Source organism: Sceloporus undulatus, chromosome 1, assembly GCF_019175285.1.
Source record: "Sceloporus undulatus isolate JIND9_A2432 ecotype Alabama chromosome 1, SceUnd_v1.1, whole genome shotgun sequence".
Taxonomy (NCBI): Eukaryota; Metazoa; Chordata; class Lepidosauria; order Squamata; family Phrynosomatidae; genus Sceloporus; species Sceloporus undulatus.
Window position 1 is genome coordinate 190,383,024 of NC_056522.1, and position 24,847 is coordinate 190,407,870.

Genomic DNA, 24,847 nt, shown 5'->3' on the forward strand with positions numbered 1-24,847 from the left:
GCCCAGCCTAGATAAGAACAAAGGACAAGCACCCACCTCTCGCATGCCTCCTTTTGTGCTAGTTAGCTCCCCAACATACAAAAGTGACAGGAACCCCAGATCCTCCCACCTTTTGGGGCAACAAGATGAAGAGAAAAGGAAAACAAGAAAACTCAGGAGTTCCTTAGTCTGGTGGAATGGCTGTGGATTGACAAGAAGAGACAAAGTTCAAAAGACTTTTCTTCTCAAGGTGGGTGGTAACATTTTACGAATTTTAAAATAAAGTATTTCCTTTTACTCCTCCCAAGCTTTTAGAATTATTAAATCGGATGGGGCATTGGAGGTAATCTAACCCAAAACAGGCACACATTCACTTTCAGTGCAAGAATCTACAGTGCAGAATGCAATTACAATATCCCTGACAGATGGCAGTCCAACTTGTGATTCTTCTGTGTCACAACACATCAGATATTTGAAGGCTGCTGTCATATTTTCCTGTAATCTGTTTGTCTCTGGGATAAACATACCCAGCAATTTCAACTGCTCGGCATAGGACCTTAATTAGGTAACTTCAAGTCAGATGACTGTGAGAAAGAACATTTGTTCTCTTGCAACTGTTTTATAAACATCTGTTATGTCATTCCCTATTTCTCGTGTTTGCACAACAGACCAACCTGCAATCTAATTTCCCTCCTTTTTGAAGTATTTATTCTTAAATACAACTTGATCCTAGAAACAAAGTAGGATTTACATGTATTGATCACCTTTTTCTTCAGTCTGGATATACTGTATGTGTTTCACACAATAAGAAATGACAGTTGACAATACAGCATAACAGTTATATAAATAGTCCCAGCGTGTCCTAAAAGCAGGCATAACAGCAGTCATGGTGTACTGAACTGTTCTTTAATGTTTTCCTCCAGGGAGAGTGGTTGTGACAAAAGTTTCCTAACAAATAATGAAATTGCTGGCAAAAAGCTTATGTTGTTCTCCAGAATTAAAAAATAAAATACTGTAGTACAGCAGTCTGGCAGAAAACAGCTCCATCCCAAAGCCAAGTCTGCAGTCAATCACATTTATTATAAATAGTTATGTAGATACATAGATATGGTAATTAAAACATTAATGGATAAGGAAAATAGAAAGCTGCGGTGGAAAGCCCAACACTATAGGGCATCTGCTGCAGCATTTCTGTATTAATATAGTAAGTGGGGTGTAGCATGTCTACAGACAAAATATATTGCACCATCCTGAAATAGGTTTGGCATGTAAAAACGGGATAGCTTGTGTGCCAAGTGCCTAAATATTATGCCAGTACTCTTGTATTCACTCAGGGCTGGTTCAGCAACCATGTAGAAATTGTATTCATAATTTTATTTTTAAAAAACTCTGACAAACCCAACTCCCTTTTCCCTACTAGGATGTATTTCCAAACAAAGAATATGCCCAGAAAGATATAGGCACCAAAATTTGTGTCACCACATGTGCTAGATAGGTTCTTTCCTTTGACACATACCCCACTGGCTTGATCTTATGTTAATTAGAACCCTGCATATCATTTTGATATTTGTCTTTGATATTTTGCATTTGTAGACACATGTGCTGTTTTGAATTATATTTCTGAAACAGAGTTTTACTAATGGTCAATGTGGATTGATCCTGCATGCTCTTATTGTTGTCAAAGATCTGTATTTGAAGGCTGGGAGGATACATATTCTCTGTCTGTAGTTTAACACTGAATATCTCACTGCTGTAGCCACTCAAGAACATGTATTTTATAGATGCCAGTTGCAAGAAAATGTGTTTTGGAAGTCAATTTATATTTATGTATGCCTAGCCCATGTCCATACTCTCCATGTCCTATTCTCTTTGCCCCCTTTTCCTTTCTAGTTTCCCCTTTATTATTTTCTGATGCATTAATTTCTTTTTAAAAATCCAGTTATTAAAGAAAACTAGATACCTGCAGTAGTCATCTGGAGAAGACATCAAAACATCTCAGGCCTGAATTTTGCACCCTGCAGGCAAACTCATGTTCCCAGGGAAAGAGTTCACTTTTCAGAATACAAATCCTTCCAAAGCACCATACAAGTAACATAAAAATGTACTGAAAGCATAATAAACAATAGTAACTAACACTATAGCATATAATCAGGATCTGATATGATGGCAATTCATAGTAGGTAACCCAGCAGAATAGGACAAAAGTCTAATTGGAAAAAGCTCTGTAGGCTTCTACTCCTGCCTCTTCCCTTGCAACCCTTCTCACTTTAAGACTTTAAGGGACAATAAATAATTCTGTTTTTAATGAAGTAATACCTACCCTCTGACCAAAGTATCTACAATAATTATTAAATGTGAAATTCATGTTATTTAGAATGTTAATGGTGGGTAACAATGTATTAACATATATAAAATATCTTTGTTGTTGTTGTTGTTGTGTGCTTTCAAGTCATTTCTGACTTGTGGTGTGACTCTAAAGTGAACTTATCATGGTACTGTATTTAGAAGTAAACCTCATTAAGCTAAATGAGATTTCCTTCCCCAAGTAAAAATGTTTAATATTGGACTGCTGAAGAGAAGTATATTAAAGAAAACATTATTTTAAGCAAATCAGAAATAGAAACTATCGTTATGAACTTCATTTCCATTCTGTAAGATTTGAATGACAATCGTTCTGAGATATTGCAATAAATCAGACATGAAGGATAGCTCAACTTAAGAAAATCCACAGCTACAAGGAAAAATCAGTAGGGCAACCAGCTTATGAAAGGTCTCTTTCAAATCTGTATGGTGTCTTGTCCAGCTGCGCTGAGCTAGACAGAGTTAAGGGTACCAGTTTAAAAATAATTTTAAAAAACGAAATTATAAATAATACAAATGGCCTGAGGTCAAGATACCTGACGTGCAACCTCTTTCCATGTTAACTCAACAAAGCAATTCACAATATGATTTGCGTTTTTCCCTCCTCAGTTCCAGGAATTGACTGCACCACTAGCCACAGATAAACGAAAGCAACCTATTGTATATAACGTAAGCAGAAAGCTTTTCATCCAGCCAGTTCTGACTGACGACTATTCTATTTTTAAACCCTTGTGTCTGACATAAGGTCTCATGTTGTGTTCTATAGTCAACATGTGAGGCCTCTAGATCCCTGTAGCTATCAATGCTTGCAAATCCTGATCTGTAATGTGATCACATTCCTCCTTGCAGTGAAGGTGCTTTCATTTGTAGGACAGTGGTTGGTACAGTTACAGCAAGAGAATGGTATGGATCCTGGTATCTACCATAGGACATTTGTCCTGTATAAACCATCAGAATGTTATTTTACAATTAAATTCTGTTACTGGGTATTGCTACAAATACTGAGAGGATCTGTGAGCCGTTTATGTGTTTTGTTAGGTTGTGAGCAGTTTAAAAATGTCTTGCTTCATTTGTAAGCATATGATTGTAGCTTTAATAGTAGTGCTTTGAGTAGGAGTAGCTTTATTTAATGTTGTTTTAATTTTTATGGTATGCAAAGTATATAAATTATAGTTATACCATTATATAATACATTAAAATCTTCTTGAATGAGGATAAAAATGTCATCTTCTTATTTAAAATAATCTATATCAGTGAAGAAAACAAATAGCTATTCGGCATCTCATAATCTGCAGTCCTAGAATATTTCAAATGAAACCATTTTTTCATAAAGTCAACCAAGTGTACATCCTCCCTACACCTCAGAAAGTCTGTTATCTTAGATGTAAGTGCAATAAGCCACAATTAAATTACCTCTCAGAGGGCACATTGTTCAAGAGAAATAATTTTGAAGAGAAATAGAAATCCATTTCTGGTTTTGAAAAAATGGGGGGTTTCTTAAACTGATGTTTGATTTTTTAAAAATTTTATTTGGAAAAATATTTTACACATGGAACAAAACCTCATAAACATATGCTCCAAAATAAATACCACTGTTATTGGAGGAAGTGTTGCACAGTAGTGAATGAGATTCCTCAACGATCTTTTCTATGTTAAACAAAAGCATTGACCCAAATTTGTCAATGGGAAGATGGAGTTTGTTTTCTAAATCCAGTTGATCAAGTGGAAGTTAAGGTTATTTGGATTATCCTCTATGGTTTCAGTTAACAGAAAACCATCCAGATGTATCGGGGTTCCCCAAATACACTAAGCAGACAGGAGGAGAGGAAGAGGTCTATTCATCAACAAGGAATGTGGCCCATTACTCTGAAGCTTTGGTTCTGTCCCAGCCATCCCAAAGTCCTAACTAAAATGTGCATATTATTTAGAGAGATCTTGTAGTACCTTTGAGACTAGTCTCAAAGGTGCTACAAAATATCTTTACAAACTAATTCTATAGACTAACATGGTTGTTTTTGAATTCTGTGCATATTATTATCAATGTAATAATGTTAATCTCAGCAAAACAATAAGCAAATGTCTGAGAAGTTGCTGTAGTTTCCTCTTAATTGAATCAAAGAAGAAAAATTGACATTGCTTTGTATTTTCATCTCTGAATTTATAATGCAGCTAAAGAATTTCTGACATTGTTGTACTCTTGACCTCTTGTGATAGTATAGTATAGGGAATTGTTGCTGTGGTGCACACCACAAAATGGGGCTGATAACCTTTAAGTGAATAGCTGCAGTCTTCATAGTGCACAGAACAGCCTGCTTTCATAACCAATAAATTGACTTCCAAACTTTATATTTCAAGTGTTTCCAATTTTGCAACCATTGTAAGGCAAGCCAAGGAATTAATGGCCCCTTCCTATATGTGGGAGATCTGTTCTGGAACCCTCCCCCTTGCATATGGAAAAATAGCATAAGGTTAAATCCCTTTATTTACTATGGTGGTGCATTCTCATGTGTGGCACCATTTTGTCCTCCATGGCTTGCCGTATAAGTAAGATCAAAGCCGCGTACAGCAAGCCCACGTATGGCGCAGGCACACTGTACAAGCCAAACAAACAGGTTTATCTAATTCCAATCATCTGTTTGTTTGTTTGGGGGCATATAAGGCAGTGATGAAAAGCAGTGAGGTTTTGCAGCTAAAATATCTAGGAAATTATGTAAAAAGAGCTCTGAATAAAAAGCTGCTGTATCTGAAGCCTATTTGAATTTCTTACAAATGAAGTCATTAGAATTCTTAGGAAGGCACATTGGAAGATGACAAAGATCAGAAACAAGATAATCAGAACAAATGAAGTATTTTAACTGAAAAATGGGGCACAATGTTTCCAACCTATAGAATTGCTTTTTAAGAAAAGGTCCTTATATTACGTGCAACTGCTGTAACATTTTAAAGTTGTTTATCTCATGCATGAAGTACTATAATATAAGCTACCAGATACACAGGTTGATGAACGCCTTATAGACTAAGGGGTGAAGCAGGCTGGCAAAATATGCTAGCTTCGGGGCAGCATGGGGCATGGCATTTAGATGACGCACACCCTTGATGCTGCCCCCAAGCCGGCATTATGTTGCCCGCCCAACCACATGGTGGGCAGCATTGTAGCATTCCAGTCATGCTGCGTTTATACACTGCACGAGCACCAAAATACTGTCGTAGCAGCAGACAAGCCAACTTTTTGATGGCTCAAAAAGGAGCGACTTTCTGCCACTTCTATTTGAGGTTGCAAATAGCCAGACTGGGGCTGTGGTGTGCTGTTGCTGCAGCCTTGATCCAGCATTCAAAGGGGCAGCACCAAGCCACCCCTTCAGGTCGTTATGTTTTGGCCCTTAGTCAAGAGCCATCTAAGGAAAACCAGTGTGATATAGAATAGTGTGTGTTAGACTCAAGAGGCCTGGTCTAAGATTCAAGCTGCATCATGGAATGAACTTGAATCAATCATTATCTTTCAATAAGACTACCAGGTGAAATGAAAGACAGAATTCGTCTTCATTTAATTGTTACATAGTTTAGAGAAATTCAGCATGATAAGCAACACCTACTGAAATTCTCTCTTCTGCACAACCATTAAAGGAACAGGATCCCTGCAGTTATTCCACCTGACAACCTTACATTTCAATCCAATCTACTTCACAGGGTTGTTATGAAAATATGGGACATCCATGTATCAGCTCCTTGGAAAAAGGATAAGATATAAATATGAGGAATACTAGCATAGCAAACCCCTGGAACAAGGGCACCAAGTCTTTTTAAATATACACCACTCAGGAGACATTAAATCTCTGAATTTATAGTTCATCTTCTAGCCTTTGGTCCAATCAATTATAAACAAAAGCTATTAGCACAAAAACAGCCTAATCAGAAGCCTATAAAAACATAAGATTTATTAATGAAGGATCACGTTGAAGCATTTTCACCTGCCTCATATATAGACAAAAGAAACAAAAACTGGTGTACTTCATGAACAACTTTAATAGGATTTTCCCATGAAAAGTCAAAACACACAACTGAAGCATAATTTAGGAGCAAACAAAAAATGTCTTCAGTGATGCCCATTACTGTTATCCTTTTTTGGAGGGAAAAATGCATATTCAATTGCAAGAGACACCACGAAGGCAGCAAATCCCCATTTGAATCCTTTGCCGAGAACATCCATGATAGTGACAGGTTTTGCAAAGCCACCCATGTATCGCCATGCTTCATTGCTGTGGAGGGTGGGGAGTGATACAGAGACAAACGATTAATAAAGTCAGAACATTCTGCAACTCTACTTATTGGTCTACATATTTAACAGTATCTTCTGAAGCAACATGTCAGAGAGAAGAGTTGTGTGCTTTGGCCTTAAGAATAGTAGCTTAAGGAAGTTCCTGAAGAAATGTTTCCTGTCCTTGCCTCTCACTTGCATCTCCTTGACAAATCTTGAAAAATGATCAGGTGGAACAATGTAGGGTGAAATGTGGGATATCTGAAGAAGCCTAAAATTGTGTTTAAATTCTATGATAAGATCTATTCACAAAATGAACGCATCCAATTGCCAACCCCACAAAGTAACTCTTTTTCTGTATTATTCATTAAAGTGTGGATTTTATGTACAGGATGTTTATGGCTTGTGATGTCTAATTACAACCTGTACAATATATTCACTAGGTATTGTATAATTTTCCAGGACTATTTACTATAATCACTAAGACCCGAAACACATGCGTCAAAAGAAGTGGCCTCCTGCTGCTTTGGAGGTGTGGTGACACACACCCTTAAAGCTCAAAACTGCGGCAAAAAGGAGTTGGTTAAACCAAGTTCTGGGCAGTGTGGCTTGGGACAGCAGGCAATGGCCCGCTTTGGGAGCTAGCTGTGCAGTTGCTGTAGATACAGTCTGATTGACGCCGGAGGCCATTCCTTCCCCTTAAGTCTCCGGTTCCATTTTAGAATGAAACAGCCTTTAAAAGAAAAGCTCTTGACATGATTAATAGCCTAATAAGATCTTCTTTCAGATGGTCAAAAGATCCTTTGCTAAACACTGCAATATTGCTATGTTAACCATCAGGAAAGGCTGGGGAAACTGTTGCCCATGGGCATGTGACCTATTTGTGGCTTCCTGGTCACCCAGATCTCCCAATTCTCCCTCAGGTGAATTATGAGCACTACAAGTGCCCCCTCAAATCCCCTTGAGCACCATTAGGCATCTAATGACCAACTCCCTTTCTCTCTAACTTGTTTAAAATTTCCTAAATTAGCTCATCTGGAGTTACATCTGAGTAAATGTGCAAAGGAGTGTACTGTTAGTTTAGCACTGCTTCCATATACAGAAGGCTCTTTCAGTGGATAAATATTAATATATAAAGAGTATCTTTATAGATACAATCTGAAATACCTTCCAAAGCATCATTTTAAATTTCTCCTAATCCATTAAAATCTCCCTTATGCACTTGCAGCAGGCAGTTCCTTATAGTGGTAGATTGAAGAGACTGTATTACAAAAGCTAGCACTTTGTGTTATTCTGTGGATAAAGAATTTCAGAGGCCATATATCTAGCACACATTATAATGGTTCCACTTACATAAAAACAGCCATTAATAAGTTATGGTTTTGGGGCCAGCCTTCTAATGGGACAATATAATGCTAGTGCTAATTGATGCAGAGGTGCTTGATCTAAAAATACAAAGCATTGCACACTAAGAGTATGTTAGTAAATAATGCAATAGATAATCGTTTTTTCCACTGTAGAGAGAGCAGGTTTAGAGAACGGGTCAAGTCGAAATAAATATTCTTTTCAGATTAGACAAAATATCATACAAGTATACCAACAGTAAGCAGAGTTAGGTAAATAGGGTTCCTTCCTAGGTATAGCAATTTTAAAATGGAATCTTTCTGAATCTGCTACCCTCTCAAAGCAAGAAAGCCATCCTCAGAACTAACGGCCACAATTGGGTGACCACTTTCCAATACAGGACAAGCAGCTGCTTTGAGAGATGTGGGTTTCTAAGTGTCTGAATGGACTATGTTCCTAAAGTCAAATTTTCTCCCCAGGATTAGTTTTATTTACTACCTAGGAGTGGAGAACCTTTGGCCCTCATGATCTGTTGCACTAGAACTCTCACGATCCCTTACTGTTAGCCACATGGTTGGGACTCATGCAAGTAGTGGACCTGAATATCTGGAGGGCCAAAGGTACTCATCCTTTATTTAAACATTTCTGTATATTTATTTTCCTTGTGAAAGGAGAACCATCTGGCTGAGTAGATGACATTCATGACAGTTCTTACCGAAGCCATGGATCCCTGAGACCCCGCCGAGCCAGCCTTTCTTGGATGTCCTCTAGGGGAGTACCTTCTATCTTCCACATTTTGTAATCAGGAAGCTCCACTTTGCCATGCCCGTGTTCATGTCCATGTCCCATGTTTCTAGGAAAGATGGAAAAGCAGCTTACAAGAGGCATACTTAAGATTTATTTGAATATAGTACATAATATATTCATTAAAAACAAAGAAAACAGATCCTCTTCCACTTTTGGCACATAAGGAATGGCATGTCAAACTGCATTAGGAAAACTATGTTTCCCCCCCTCTTTTTTAGTAGCAAAATCTTCCTAAGGATTGGAGCACAGCTTTGGCGCACCTTCTGACTTCTTAAGATGCATGTGTCATTTAAACAGCATATCTCCAAAAAGACCCGAAGTAGCTTTATTTTGGTCTGTCTGATCGAGCCCGTAGTTTCAGAAAGACTGGCAACAACTGGATGTGCTGCTTTGTTGGACTAAGGCCCTTTTAGATACAAAAGAGAGTAAAAGAAAAAATCCTGAGATTGCCTTTGTAAAGTGCTTCTCTACTTAGATGCACTTCACAGAATGCTCCAACACAATTGTTCTCAAACTTGAGTACCAGATGTTGTTGGGCCAGTTCTGAAAAGCAGCAATTGTAGCTATAGTCCAAAAACACTCCTCTAGCACCTGTTTACCAAAGTACAGGTAACATAAAATCAGTCTCCAAAGCAGCATTGAAATGGAAACAAAGGGATTTTCCTAATCTTTAGGAGATGATGTCAGGGGAACCATTTATTAAGGTTCCACAACAAACAATCACATTCCACATATTGCTTCAAAAAGCAGCAACACCAAGTAGCAATAGAGCCTACCCCTCCCATACTAATAAACAACTTCATTTTGAGTACTGAGATAATGATTCCCCTGCAACTGAAGAACTTCTTTGAGGCATGACATCTAAATCACTCATAATTTAGTTAACAATTAAGTATTCTTGTGCAACCCCAGTAGTCTGGGAAGCCTCAAATTATTTCTCAATCACCACACCTGACATCTTTGGATGCAGGCTCCAGTTGCCTCCTTCACTGAAACTCACTGCATGCATTACAGTACATTAATTCTAATTTAGAGAAAGGTATTAACCACTCTTCTGGGAAGTGTCAGATATTGCCTATATCCACAAGAGACCAGAATCTTGTTTATCTGCATTACATTGCTTTCCACTCATTTTGATGGTGCATTCCAGGAAACATAATACAGTAAGGATAAGAGTACCACTCTGGAGGCACATCTCATTTAGGCCTGTGTTTCCAGATCTCACAAGTGTTTAGTGGCTAGAAAACAAGTTCTGCTGTGGGTGGGCAAAGCAGACATAAATATCACTCCGATGGATCAGGTCTTTGTTATTGTTAACTGTGCTTGACTCAACCCGATTCATGGACACTGTGTAGACCCCGAGACATCTCCAAGACTCCCTGTCCTCCACTGCTCTGCTTATGCCTTAGGGAAGAAAGCAGATAAGAAGAGACAAACAAATAGATCCTTGGACAGATCAAGCCTGAACTCTTTCCACTGTCTTCTACCTTTCCTAGCATTATTGTCTCTTCTAATGAGGCATGCTTTTTTGTAATGTGGCCAAATGACTCCCTTGGTTTCCAGGGAGAGTTCAGGCTTGATCTGTTCAAAAACCTATTTGTTTATCTCTTTGGCTGTCCACAATATCATTGGCAGTCTTCTCCAGCACCACATCTCAAGCTGATTCTCTTCTTATCTGTTTTCTTCACTGTCCAACTCTTCATTAGGACTTTCAAATTTAGTGGCATTTCCATTTCTTTCAGAGCATTCCATAGGTTTTCATGGTCTATGCAGTAAAAGGCTTTACTATAATCAACAACTGTAATCTATAAAGCACATGCTTATTTTCTTCTGGAATTCCTTGTTGCACTTCATCTTCCATTATATGTTTACAATATGGTGCCTCTTCCTTTTCTGAACCCCACTTGCACCATCATCATCATCATCATTTATTTATAGAGCACTGTAAAGTTGGCACAGTGCTTTACATAGTAAGGGTCAAATAAAAAGACAAAAGAAACTTGCTAAGCAGCTCTGGGATTTCTCTCTCCATGTATGACTGGAGTCTCTGCTGCCGAATTTTGAGCATAATTTTGCTTGCATGGGAAATTAATGCTATGGTCTTATAGTTGCTGCAGCCTTTTGAGTCTCCTTTTTATGGATGGGCATTTATATAATTCATTCCCCATCTGTTGCCACTGTTTTTGTTTTCTATATTTGTTGGCATATATTAGTTAACACTAAAGTTGATTCTATCTGTATGGATTGTACTAGTTATTAATGACTGGCAAATTGCCCATGACTGCCTTTATCAAATGAATCTCCATGGTTGTTACTGTTTACTGCCGTCAAGTTGACTTTGACCTAAAGCAACTCTATGAAAGAGAGACCTGCATCTGCTATCAACAGCCTTGTTGAGATCTTCTACACTCAGGACTGTGGCCTCTTTGGTTTAGTCTATCCACAGGTGATGCAGTTTTCCTCTTTTCCTACTGTCTTCTACCTTACCAAGCATCATCATCATTGTAAAGTCGAAGGCTTTCATGGCCGGCATCCATAGTTTTTTATGGGTTTTTCGGGCTATGTGGCCATGTTCTAGCAGAGTTTCTTTGTGCTAGAACATGGCCACATAGCCCGAAAAACCCACAAAAACCTATCATCATCATCATTTTAAGTGAGTAATGTCTTGTCATGATATGGCCAAAGTGTCACAGTCATCACTTTTGTCATCTTGACTTGGAGGAAGAGTTCAGTCTCAATTTGCTCTAAGACCCATTTCTCTGTCTTTTGGGCAGTATCCAATAGCTGCACAACTCTTCTCCAGCACATTTCAAATGAAATGATTTTCTTCAGCTTTCTTCACAGTCCAGATTTCCTAATGATACACAGAAATAGGTAATATCATGGCACAGACAATCCTAACATTAGTATTCTATGATGTATATTTACTCTTCAGGATCTTGCCTAGTTCATTCCAAGTCCTAGTCTTCTTTGGATTTTCTGACTACAGTCTCCATTCTGATTAATGTCTGAGGCAAGGTTTGGATAATTTTTAAACATTTCAGTGTCTTCATCATCTACTTTAAAGTTGTGTAAATCAGCTGTGGTCATTATTTTTGTTTTCTTCATGTTCATCTGTCACTATACCTTAGCACGTGCTTCCTTTGCTTTCTTCAACAGTCTTTGCTATTTTCTGCTAGTAGTATGGTGCCATCTGCATATCTTAAATTGTTCCTTCATTTTTCCTTCCTGCTCCTTCCTATAATTTCCAGGCCTCCTTTCTCCAAGTCTAATCCAACTATACATACATGTTCAGCATATAAATTAAATAGATAGGATGATGAAATACAATCTTGTCTGACCTCCATTTTGTTTCTACCTGTACTGATGGTGACTTTTTGTCCTAAGTACATATTACATATCAGGACAATCAAATGTTGTGGCACACCCATTTCTTTAAGAGTGATCAATAATAAAACCTTTTGTAATAATCTAAAAAGCACCGGGTGATTTTCTTCTGAAATTCATTGCTGCACTCCATCAGCCACAAAGTTTGTATGTTCCATTTCTTGTTTTATAATGGCTAGCTTGCCATCATTCATGTTTCTACATTCCATATTCCTATAAAACATGTAATGCAGCTCTAGATTTTCCTTTTACCTCTTAGCACATTAACAGGTGAACATCCTTTCAGCTTTAGTCCAGCTGTGTCACAGCACTATTTGTCCTCTGCTCTTCCTCAGTAGCTCATTGAGTGCCTTCCAACCTTGAGTCTCATCTTCTGCACTATCTCTATTCACTATGGCCTGTTACAGACAGGCCAAAATAAAGCTGCTTCGAGTCACTTTGGAGGTATGGTATTTCAATTAGGCATGCGTCCTAAGAGTCCAAAAGCCACACCAAAGCCACACTACTGTTCTAAGGACTGGAGTGCAACTTTGGTGCGGCTTTTGGACTCTTAGGACGCATGTATCATTGAAATACCATACCTCCAAAGTGACTCGAAGCAGCTTTCTTTTGGCCTGTCTGTAACAGGCCTATGTTTCTTTTTGGATTGTCTCATCATAGAGCTTTCATGTTAAAAATGTTCAGAGGGGGTGTACTGTGCCTCGTTCTGCACAGTACTAACAAGTACAGTGGGTCTGTTATTTGCTGGGGTTTGGTTTCAGGAGCCCCCTGTGGATAACAAAATCCATGGTTGCTTGAGTCCCAGGCATAGTAAAATGGTTTACTTCATATAAAATGGCAAAATGAAGGTTTGCTCTTAGGAATTTATACTTTTTAAAATATGTTTTCAAGCTGTGGCTGCTTGAATCCATGGATAAAGAAGGCCGACTGTATCAGCTATGCTGCCACTATGACTGTCTCTAAGAAATCTGCCACTAGTGTTACTCTTCACTACTGTTGCTGCCCAATAGCTGTTTGGCACATTAGTCTGATTCCTCCACAAAAGCCTGTCTGACATGGGAGACCCTACCAACAACAATGCAACCATCAGCATAGCTTCTTGCTTACAGGAGCACACAATCTCACCACTATGGAAAAGTAGTGCCTTTAAATGGGATTTTCATGGTAGCAATTCATTTAAACCCCCAGGGCACTGGATAGAAAAGCTTCTTTCTTTAAAAATAACTCAAATCAAGGTAAAATAATATTTGCCATTATAAAGAGGCAATATGCTATTTGTTAGTTCAAAACTGTATTAAGTTGCATTTACGTAAATAAGCTTTAATAGTTACGATTAATTTTAGATTTAGTCTTTAAGGGATTTGGATCGTAAAAAACACTGTGCAAAGTCATGAAACAGCTTGCGAACAAGATGTACTGACTTGCATTAGTCATTCTGCAGATCTGTACATAAAAGAAATTAGAATAGGAAGTTTTATAAACATAATAATCATTCTGTTCTTGAAAGCACTTGCTTGACTCAGCAGCAAGATAAGCACTGAGAAAAATATCTGCACGTGTGGAATCTAGAATCATGTAACTAAAAGGTAACCAGTACGTTATCTCAACTGAACTGGTACAATGCACTCAGACAGAATCAACATAAGGGTTAACCATAATGTGCTAACAAATATATAAAACAAAGAACTGGCCAACAGAATGGAAATGATCAATATAATGCTGAACATAAAGAAAACCAAAATAATGAGCACAGAAGAATTACATAAATTCAATCTAGAAATTGAAACAGTCAAAGAATTTCCATACCTAGGGTCACACATTGACCAGAGTGGTGACTGCAGTCAAGAAATAAGAAGGAGACTAAGGGGCTTTCTGCACCGCCATTTGGGACGTCCGGAGGACGTCCTATTTAAAAAAAGGGGCGTCTCTTATAGACGCCCCTGGGCCTAGTACGGACTCCGTCCGTACAAGATGGCGCCGGCCCTTCTACATGGCCGGCGCCATCTTTGCGTATCGGACGCTGAGCGTCCGTACGCGTCGCGTCCTTTGTGACGTAGCGAGTGCGCCCCTGGCGCCTCGCTACGTCACAAACGCGATGGAAAAAGAAGCTCCATTTTGGAGCTTCTTTTTCGGTCCGCGCGGGAGTCGCGCCGACTGAAGGCTCCGGCTCCCCCGCGAACCTACCGGCGGCGACGGCAGAGCGCCGCAAAGTGGCGGTATGTACCCCGCCTAAGAATGGGTACAGCAGCTATGAAAGAACTAGAAAAGATCCTGAATAGTAAAGATATACAAATGAGCAATGAAGTCAGAATCATCCAGGCCATCGTATTCCCCATCTCCATGTATGGATGTGAGAGTTGGACAGTAAAGGAAGCAGACAAAAAGAAAATCAATGCATTTGAGATGTGGTGCTGGAGAAGAGTGCTGAGGATACCATGGACAGCCAAAAAGTCAAACAAATGCGACCTCGACCAATCCAGATCAAACCAGATATCTTCTTGGAAGCCAGTTGATCAAATTGAGACTGTTGTACTTTGGCCACATAATGAGAAAGCATGGCTCACTAGAAAAAACAATAATGCTAGGAAAGGTAGAGGGCAGAAGAAGGAGAGGAAGACTGCATGCCAGATGATGGACTCAATCAGGGTAGTCAGAGGCATGGATTTGCAGGGCCTGAGCAGAGCAGTGAAAGATAGGGATTCTTGGAGATGTCTCATTCACAGGGTCGCCATGAGTCGGAATTGACTCAAGGACAGCTAAAAACAAAAAGTTAAATTACAGAGCCAGCATGGCATGGTGGTTTGAGTATTGGACCATGACTCTGGAGACCAGGGTTCAATTCCCACTTGGCCATGAAACCCACTGGGTGACCCTGGACATGCCACATTCTCTCAGCCTCAGGGAAAGGCAATGACAAACCTCCTCTGAATAAACCTGGCCAAGAAACCCCCATGATAGAGTTGCACTGGAGTCACCATAATTCAGAAATGCCTTGAAGGCACACAACACACATACATATTAAATTAGCATCTTTCCATTCTGTAATTCAGAAAATATATTTTAACAGAAATGAAAGAGGAAAAGTCAGAAAGTGATCATAAGGCCTAAGTTAGGTACATCAGTGCTGAAGAAAAGCTATGCTGAGAAAAAAAATATTGTAAGCTCTTAGGAATTTTAAGTTAAGTTAAACATGTAATCTGATCTGAGTCCTGAAACATCTTGACAGGTTCTGCTGATAAAGATACCAGCTAGAACACCACTGTGAGTTACAAAGAAGTGATATGCCTATTGGGGAATGGTGCTTGCTCATTACAAGTGAGTTTGTTTGATGGTCATAGTCTGTTGTTGCTCAGTTGTTAAATGCTGTTTAAGCTTGTTTTAAATGCCTGTTTGCTAGTAGACTCCAAATATATGTCAACCTCTGCTCAGCACTGTGTTCTTTTAGATAAACTAGGGTCTTAAATTCACTGATGCCTCCTTTCTTGAACACTAACACAGGTTAGAAGACAGTTTATATTCCCAAGGCATGATGTGGTCTGACAAAGTTTCAAGTTATGGAACAAACTTTTAAAATCAAGAGTGAATTTTTATAACTTGATGCAGAACACCTCCTGTTCCCTGATATATACACTTTATATCAGGGGTGGGTAAGTGTGGGGGACTAGAGAACTGTAATTCTCCTTTAGGACACACTCCACTGCAGCAAACAATTGTTTGCCCATATGTCCCTCAATACCCTCTGTGGGCTGTGAGGGAGCAATCTGTCATGTTTTTAGCCACTTCTTGGCTATTGTAGGCCCAGGAGAGGTCTTTTTGATAACAGAAAGTGACCAGAAGTCACTTCCAGTTTTTTAAAAAAAGGCCTTTTTGGGCCTAAAAGGGCCAAGGAAGTCATGATATGGCAAAAATGCCTCCCAAACCTATAGAGGACACTTGGGGGCATCACTTTGCTCACCTCGGCTCTATAACAGCCACTTGCCTAAAGTTGATGGACATATGATTACTCAAATTATTGACTGATATTTTTAAAACTTTAACATTATTAGGACTACAATAAACCTGAGAGTAAGTTCAGCTGAAAATAATACAACTTATTAATAATACACAGCCCCCCCCTCCATGATAACTGTCATCCTTCGGCCTGCGAGGGAGTGAACAGGCAGGCCCAGCTCCACCAGGGCTAGCCTGAAGAAAGAGATCCCTCCCCCCATGATAACTGTCATCCTTCGGCCTGTGAGGAACAGGCAGGCCTAGCTCCATCAGGGCTAGTCTGAAGAAGAAAAAGAAGAAGAGCCCTCCCTCCAGTCCATCTGCCTTGGTCCAGGCCTCAGAGGGAGAAATAACCACTCGACCTCATCCCCTTTCCCACCACCATTCCCTTCTCCTTTTGTGTCGTGTCTTTTAGATTGTAAGCCTGAGGTCAGGGAACCATCTAATTAAAAATAATAATTGTACACTGCTCTGATAGCCTTTAGGGCTGAAGGGCAGGGTATAAAAGCCATAAATAAAAATTATTAAATAAAAACTTACTTCTGAACAGACACAGGACTGCACCATTGAAGAAGAAAAAAAAGGCAGAGCTTATTAAAGTTGGTTTTGGACTGCATATCCCAGAATCTCCCAGCTACTGGTGGATTCTGAGATCTATAATTTTAAGTTGTAATTCCCCACTCTGCCATGGAAACCCACTGGCTGTCCTTGGGCAAGTCACACACACTAAGCCCAAGAACACCTTGTGACAGTTTTACCCTTAGGGTCTCCATAAGTTGGAAATGACTTGAAGACACATAACAACAACAGCTTTCACGAAGCTGTTTTTTTTTTAATTCAAGCACTGATGCTTAAGCTAAATACACATACAAAAAGTTAATTGTGACTGAGAAACAAAGACATTACAAAAATGTACACCAAGGCAGTTTCTTGATTTACAACTTGAACACACCAGGTAGATGAATTAGCGCTAGCATAATATATTCCTGGCATACCATGCACCTTTACAAGACTGCTGCTGCATTCTATATTAGTTGAAGCTTCTGAATAGTTATCAAATGCTGTCCACATAAAATAAGTCACAATAATCTAAGCTCAGGGTAATGAAATCATTCACAAGGTTTGTCTGCTCTGATAAAAATGTATCAAAAATCTTGTAACCAGATGGAAGTGACAGACTTTACTGGACGTCATTACTGATGTGATAAATTTGTTAGACTATCCCACTAGAACTAGATTCAAATTCCCTCTGAGCTAAAAAGCTCATAGAATAACATTGGATCAGTTGCTACCTCTCAGGCCTGAAACACACGGGCCAAATGAAGCAGATTCCAGCCACCTTTGGGGCGTAGTGTCCAGATGATGCATGCCCAAATGCTGCCAGAAGCCGCACTGAGCCCGCGTCATCTGGAAAAAAGCGGGCCAAGAAGAAGTGGATAGAACCCGCTCCTTTCAGGGGTCCAGATTGGGACCAGAAGCATGTGGTTGCCATGGTCCCAGAGCAAATGATGCTGGTGTGTCCTTGCACCGGTCTATTCAGCCAGTCTGTTTTGGGCCTCAATTATAAGTGGTTATTTTGTAGGTAAAATGGAGGAAGAAAAGAATATATACTATGCACCTTGGAGAAAGTCAGATAAAAATAAAACAAAACACTGCCAGAAACAATGAGGAACTGAAGAACACTCAGACTACAAACCTGAGTAAATGGAGTAATGGAGAGAATAGGTAAACCATATTCAATCAATATCATAACCATTTTGTCTGGATTCATTTTCCATTTTGTCTAGATTCATTTTCAATCACCTTGCCTAACATCCAGTTCCTGACTATGGGCAAATACTGATGAAACGCAGAGGTTTCCTAGCAGTCACCTTGCTTGATTCTCTTTACTGTTGTTCTTTATACTGAAATTAAGAAATTAATGTGACATGAAATACAGAAAAGGTCCTTTGGAAATATGGAGATTTCTGCTCCTACATTACTGCCAGTTATTTATTTACTGTTTCTTAAAATATGTATATCCTATGCTATATAATAAGATTTCAGGACATAGAACAAACAAATTAATTTAAAATCATTTAGAATTTGGAAACGTTTAGAACAACTTAAAATCAGTAAGAATTTTAAAATAATTCAAAGGTATATTGAACAATTTAAAACAATTTTAGAACATGTGCCAGTTTAGATTTGGGGAAATTAAATTAAACCCCAACAGCTCTAGCAGAACGTTGTTTTAATTCGGTGCTAGAATGAAATCACCATTGGTGCCAGTTTGGCCCCCAAGGAGAGGGCATGCCTCAATGGTGAGTGAAATGCAGAATTCACAGCATACTAAACTATTAACTGAACTTTGAATGATACAAATATACCGTATATACTTAACTATAAGTCGACTTCATGTATAAGTCGGCAGCAGGTTTTAGGGCTAAAATTATAGATTTTGACATAACCCATGTTAAGTCAAGGGTAAAACTTAGGGGCATGCAACGAAGGATGCAATGCAGTGGAGAAAGTAGAGGGGGGTTGGTGCTTCTTTTAGTGCTTCTTTAAAGTGCTCCCAGGATGGACTAAGCTCTCGCCTTTTGCCACTCTACTGAGAGAAGGGGATGGTTCCTTTTTTTGATAAGAGTTAAAGTTCAGTACTTATATTGACCAGTGGATAAACTGACCCAGATTTTTTCGGTCAATTATTTTACTAAAATTAATAGATTTATATTTGAATTTATACAATAACAAGCAAGACACAAATCTAGCTCAAAATGATTAATATGGTGTGAACAAATCCACAATTACATAAAAAACCCCAGCCATTCAGTATACTTGCACACGTTATTAAGTCAGAAGGCCACAACTAAAAGTGCCAACAGGCAGAACCGAATGTCAACAAAGGACTGTAAACCTTGGCCCAAAACACAGTGCAGAAATAATCCAGTTTCAGACTGCTTTAACTGTCCTCGCTCAATGTTAGAAAATCCTGGGAAGTGTAGTTTTGTGAGACATTTAGCTTTCTCTGTCAGAATGCTCTCGTGCCACAATAAACTACAACTCCCAGGATTCTCTAGCACTGAGCCAAGGCAGATAAGTTGGTCTCAAACTAGATGATTTCTGCAGTGTGTTTTCGACCATTGTTTCACAACAAACAGGACTTTCATCCTCTTACGTGTGTTTAGGACCACATGCTTAAGTGACTGAAGCTATAAATCAGTTTTTTCATGTTCTGCAACAACCTAAAACCCAACCTGTCTGGAAACTTCCATTTCCCTGCCCCATTTGCTATGCCAGCTTTGGCGAATAGTAACCACAAGTCAAACAGGGGCCCAAAATGCATGGGCCAAATAAGGCAGCTTCTGGCCGCTTTGAGAGCATGCCGTTCAAATGACGCATTCCCCCAAAGTGGCCCATTCCTTTGGACCAGATCAAAAAGGAGTGGATTAAACCTGACTCCTGGCAGTGCTGGTTCAGGACCATGGTGGAGGTGTCTCCTTCTTTGGAGGCCTTTAAACAAGAGGCTTTAATGTAGCACTTTCCTGTGTTTTTAATTGTATGTTTTTAATCTTGTAAACCCCAGTTTTGGGGAAAGGGTGGGATATAAATAAATAAGGCACTCTGGACTTCTTACCCAACCAAGGATTTCCTCTCCCTTGGCCTCGCTTTGCCCTTTTTCTCTTGCTGCACCGTATTCCTGGAATAGCCTCCTTAAATATTTGTGGACTGCCTTTTCTCTGGCTAGTTTTAAATCTGAATTGAAGACATTCTTATTTATTAATGCATTTGGAATTTTACATTAATACTGCTTTGTATTTGATTGTATCTCGGTTGCTATTATCGTATTGTATTTCACCTCCATCATTTGTTTATAATGACTGTATACTTTATATATATATATATTATCCTTAGACTATACGCCTTTGGCAGGATGTAAAGCTTGGGACCGCTTTTGTTTCTGTAAAGGGCCATGTCAATTTATGGCCCTATACAAATGAATGATATTATTATTAAAAGCAATATGATTCTATGAAAAAAACAAGCTGGGAGCCTGAGCTTTCATGGACTTAACTCTACTTCCTCAGATGCATTTGGAAGTAGACTGGAGTCTAGGGAAGCTCCTGCTGCCAAGCTCTTCCTTTCAGTGAGCCCCAAAGGGGCGACTAGAAGGCCTCTCTCTGCCCCACTCTCCATAACCTCCCAGACACCCAGGAAGCCTATTACAGGAGAGAAGATTTGGGGGAGCAAAGACAATGGGGCACAGAGCCAAGGGCCCCCCTTCCTTACCCTTTCCTCTCTGCGGAGTGACCTTTTTTGCCAATACTCCAGGAGCTTCACCGGAAGCGGAAGTCGCTCAACCGCTAAGAAGTCCCCCCAGGGAACCTGAGCCGCTCCGAACGGTTCCGCGCTTCTTCCCTTCCGCTGTTTCCTTGTAACTGACTCCTCCCCCATGGAACGCGGAGGAGGGAGCCAATGAGCGCCGCGCTTGTTGGAGGGCCAATGGGCGGGCGCTTTGTTTGGAGGCGGGGGCTGCTGAGTGAAGCCGGGGGCGTCGTCTTCGTCAGGGGCCCAGGAGGAGGAGGGCGGCGCTTCCGTAGTTGGCCCTCCGCGATGGGTCCGGTGCGGGGAGGCCGCTGAGGCTCCGGACTCGGAGGAAGGAAGGAAGGAGGGACCCGGGTAGGAAGAGCTTCCCTTGCAAGCCCTTGCAGAGAGAGATGGGAGGGACGTGGGATCATGGGGAAAGGCCAGGACTCGAGCGGGAGGCTGCCCTTGCCTTCTGCCTGTTAAATCAGGGTCTTGTTCCTTTAAGCCCCCAGTGGCTCTCAACCCTTTGGTCCTCTAGGGTTTCATTTTTGGGGACTTCAACTCCCAGGATTCCTGAGCCATGAGCAGAGTGACTGGGGCTTCTGGGAAGTGGAGTCCAAAACGCCTGGAGGGACAAAGGCTGGGAGCCACTGGATGAGGGTCTCCTCTCCTGGAGGAGGAAAGGGAGGACGCTTCAGGGGACAGGATCCTCTTCCTCTTCTCCTCCTATTCTTCCTCCTCCTTCTCCTCTTCCTCTTCCTTCTCCTTTTCTTCTTCCTCCTTCTCTTCCTTCTCCTTCTTCTCTTTCTCCCCCTCGGTTCCCTGCCCCCTCCCTCCTAATTTTAATTTATACTGTAGCTACATCCACACTGCAGAAATAATCCGGTTTGAGGCCGCTTTGGCTGCCCCGGCTCAGTGCTAGGGGATTCTGGGAACTGTAGTGTTTTGTGAGATATCTAGCCTTCCCTGTCAGAGAGCTCTGGTGTCACAATATACTATAATTCCCAAGTTCCCCTGGCACCCACACAAGGCAGTTAAAACGGTCTCAGACTGGATTATTTCTGCAGTGTCGCTCGGACCTTTGACTCTTGAATAGTAACCCAACTAATGAGGCTTTATGTGGCGCCATTGAGCCTTCTCTGTCAGAGAGAGAGCTCTGGTGCCACAACAAACTACAGTTCCCAGGATTCCCTAGCACAGAGCCAGGGCAGCTAAAGTAGCCTCAAACCGGATTATTTCTATAGCCTGGATGCAGCCTACAGTCCAAAACACACTGCAGTAATAAAGATCCAGTTTGAGACCGCTTTAACTGCCCTGGCTCAGTGCTGGGGAATCCTGGGAATTGTAGTTTATTGTGGCCCAGAGCTCTCTGACAGAGAAGGCCTAAATGTTTCACAAAACTACAGTTCCCAGGATTCCCTAGCATTGAGCCAGGGCAGATAAAGCGGTCTCAAATGGGATTATTTCTGCAGCGTGAATGCAGCCAAAGATCTTAATGTAGGTTGTCTTTCCAAGCGGGGGAAAGAGGGGTGCTTCGGGGGCTCCTCAGTTGACCCTCCAATCCTCCTCGGTTCCCTCCCTCCCTCCCTCCCTCCTAATTTCAGATTTGGATATTAATTTATGCAGATGGTTTTTGATGTGTTCTATATTTATGTATTAAAACGCTTAACAGTGTTTTAGATAGTGCTTAAATGATGCTGTGTACTTTAGCCTATGTTGCACCCTGCCTTGAACCTTGGGGAGAGGCTGGTAAGGAATACAATGTATTATTATTATCATTATTATCATTATTAATTTATTTCCTTCCCTTTGCACTTCATTCGTAGGGAGGGATTCACTCACTTCCTCTTCAGTGCTCAGTCTTGGAGCTCCACTGGCTGCTTCTCCTTCCTCTCTCTCTTATATATACTGTATAGATAGATTGATAAATAGATAGGTATGGCTCTGTCTCCTTACCCTGGTTTCCACATACTTCTCTCCTATCCATACTTCCTTCAATTGGGGGCAGCATGAGACTTTCAGCTGGAGCCACCCTTTCATTGGAGACAGCTTGAGGTTTTCCTTTCCTAAGGCTCCTTGGACATAACAGATGCTTCCTCTCTTCTTCCTTCCTCTCCCAACAGAGCTTTCAAGACCGGCTGCCTTCCTCCTTGCTTTCCTTTGCAAGAGAAGACTTTCCTTGGCTCCTCCATGTCTGTTTTTCCTCCTGCAGTAACATGCTTCCCTCTGTGTGGCCCCTCTCAAAACCCCACTCCTGTTCTTGGGTCCTTTAATTTCAAAACAATATGAGATTATCCCAGTCAGGCCTTTTGCTTTTAAGGCATTGCTTTGAAAGTCACCTCTCTCAAGATAGGGGCTTTCTAATTTCCTGGAGGCACTCAAAGGCCTTAGTATATTCTGTATGCCATACTGTATATCTCTCTTCTCAAAATAAAAAAGTTACCCCCTCCTTTTCCAGTCAGTGCTGCATGTTCTCATCTGTGCTTTACTGATCACTGAGATGTTTAACAGACCCCTTTTAAAATCCAAGTAAAATCCCTTTTCAAGTTGACATCCCTTTCTTGCTTGCTTCTTGAGAACCTCTATTTTAACATGTTAATGCATGATAGCATAGAAAGTGCAGTAGGGGAAATATATAAGCAAATGTGGTAGGGACATTTCTGTAGCTGGTTATGTAACCATTTGGCTATGTTGTAATGCTGATGTTCACTTGCAGAGTTTGTACAGAACACTCAAATCGGTACAGATTATAAACAGGTAATGGCGAAACTATATATAGGTGTTCACAGAATTTGAAAAGAAAAGGCCATAGCATACTAGCATTTCTACAGTTTATTATAGCTTCCTTGAAGTCCTTTAGGTTGGGCTGTTGGACTTTCAGTATGCCAGCTTCTTTTTTCAGGAAGAGTCAAACATAGATTCTGTAAACTACTATATGAAAGTCAGTAGTTTCTTAAATGTTTTCTTCTTGGCTCAGTTGTATTTTAGCATATTTGCATCATACTTTTAAAAAGTTCTATTCATAACAAGCTTTCATTTATTTTAATCTTGTTCAACACTTTCTAAGATTTTTTTAGTTACTGTATTATAAAATAAGCAAAGGTTGAAGAAAAGAGCTTGAATCTAAACTGTTCCATTTAGATTAGTGTTCCCTGTCCTTATTTCATTTTGCAGTCTTTGTTTCTCTTAGATAAGAGATATCTTTGTTTCTCTTAGATAAGATCTTGCAGATGGGTAGCCTCTTCAGTTCCTGGGATGCAATGACAAGCTAGGTGGGAGTAAAGTTGCCTTTGCAGGCATAGTTTTACGTAAGATGTAAAACAGATTAGCTTTTTATCTCTAGACCAAAGGGGAGTTTGAGAGGGTAAGGTGTGCAATCATTCTATGTGCTTACTAGTTTGTTATGCATGTTACATATATACAGTTAACCTTAAGAAGATTCGTTTTGGCTGTTCAACATTTTTAGTAATGGTGGTCACTTTAAAAATTTATTATCGCTATGGTTCAAACAAAACATTTATATGGTGTTTTTGGTGCATTAGACTTTGCCTTGGGACGTGGTCTTTCTGTACTGTAGCAGAATTCTCTTGGAGTAAGCAGCTGTTCACATTGATTTTAAATGGACTGTATGTTGTGCAATAAAACGTAAACACAGAAGGTTAAATCTGACAGTCAGTCCCAAGTAAAGAAGGCCAACCGAACCGAGTGGAATTTGTTAGATCAGTGCTTATTTGAGTTCCATTTATCTGATGGGCCTGTTTTAGTTGGAACTTACAATTATTACCCCTAAATTGCTTTTGAGCCCTGTTTAAGTTGTACAGAACTGTGTTGTTGTTGTTGCTGCTGTTAGTAATATGATCCTAGAGGATAATGATTCTAGTGATTCTGAGGGAATCCCTTTACCCAAAAGAATTCTTGTTAAACTTGGTGAAGATAATGAGGAACGAATGCTTGAGAACACTGTAGGCTACTGTGCCATTGGCAGTTGGATCTTCAAGCCATTTATTGCATCTGATGAGAGAATTGTCTTGTCTTCCTGCCCCTCAACGTCATGGGAAATACTTCACAAAGGTGGGTGTTGATACTCATGAAGAATGTTGTGAAGAATCAGTGGTAGTGTTCAAGAAATATCAAGTAGAGACAAAAATCTGAGAATTGTTATGGAATTGCCTTATGTTCATTATCAGTACATTTTGTCTTCTGCTGCACTATAAAGGAACATATGGTGTTAGCTTGTTTTCCTGTAATTTAAGTGCTCTAAGTTACTCTATCTAAGAGCTATAGCAAAATGTGAAGATAAAGCACCTTAAGGATTTGTTCCCATTACTTGTAAACGTTTGTGAATGGGTAAATAGTGGCAGCAGCCAGATGTACACAGCTGCTTGAATAATATAGCAATATCAGATTTGTGCACAGTTAGATGGTTGCTACTGA

The 24,847-nt window shown here is 40.1% G+C and overlaps 2 protein-coding genes across 4 annotated transcripts in view; one reads left to right on the forward strand and one right to left on the reverse strand.

Annotated features, from left to right (window-relative positions):
- Window positions 1-6,345: 6,345 nt before the first annotated feature.
- Window positions 6,346-20,575, reverse strand: NDUFB3 (NADH:ubiquinone oxidoreductase subunit B3). Its single transcript, XM_042462101.1, has 4 exons — window positions 20,396-20,575; window positions 9,222-9,337; window positions 8,655-8,792; window positions 6,346-6,596 (listed from the first exon to the last, which is right to left on the reverse strand). Exons 1-4 carry the CDS (start codon window positions 20,558-20,560, stop codon window positions 6,434-6,436), a joined length of 582 nt encoding a protein of 193 aa, XP_042318035.1. The 5' UTR covers window positions 20,561-20,575; the 3' UTR covers window positions 6,346-6,433.
- A 71-nt stretch (window positions 20,576-20,646) lies between these two features.
- Window positions 20,647-24,847, forward strand: part of FAM126B (family with sequence similarity 126 member B) — a 53,770-nt gene continuing 49,569 nt past the window's right edge. For 2 of the 3 annotated variants that reach the window (XM_042462074.1, XM_042462091.1), the window contains exon 1: window positions 20,647-20,785. The gene's annotated coding sequence lies outside the window, so the exon portion shown is untranslated. Of the gene's footprint in view, window positions 20,786-23,607; window positions 24,485-24,847 lie in introns of those variants that run through there. The other variant, XM_042462083.1, reaches the window with a different exon arrangement.

Coding starts and splice junctions, on each gene's coding strand:
- NDUFB3 (XM_042462101.1), bottom strand. CDS start 20,560: ATGGGGGAGGAGTCAGTTACAAGGAAACAGCGGAAGGGAAGAAGCGCG. Junction 9,338..20,395: donor CACTCCGCAGAGAGGAAAGG/GTAAGGAAGGGG, acceptor TTTGGTAAACAG/GTGCTAGAGGAGTGTTTTTG. Junction 8,793..9,221: donor GAGCATTCTGTGAAGTGCAT/CTAAGTAGAGAA, acceptor CATCTTTCCTAG/AAACATGGGACATGGACATG.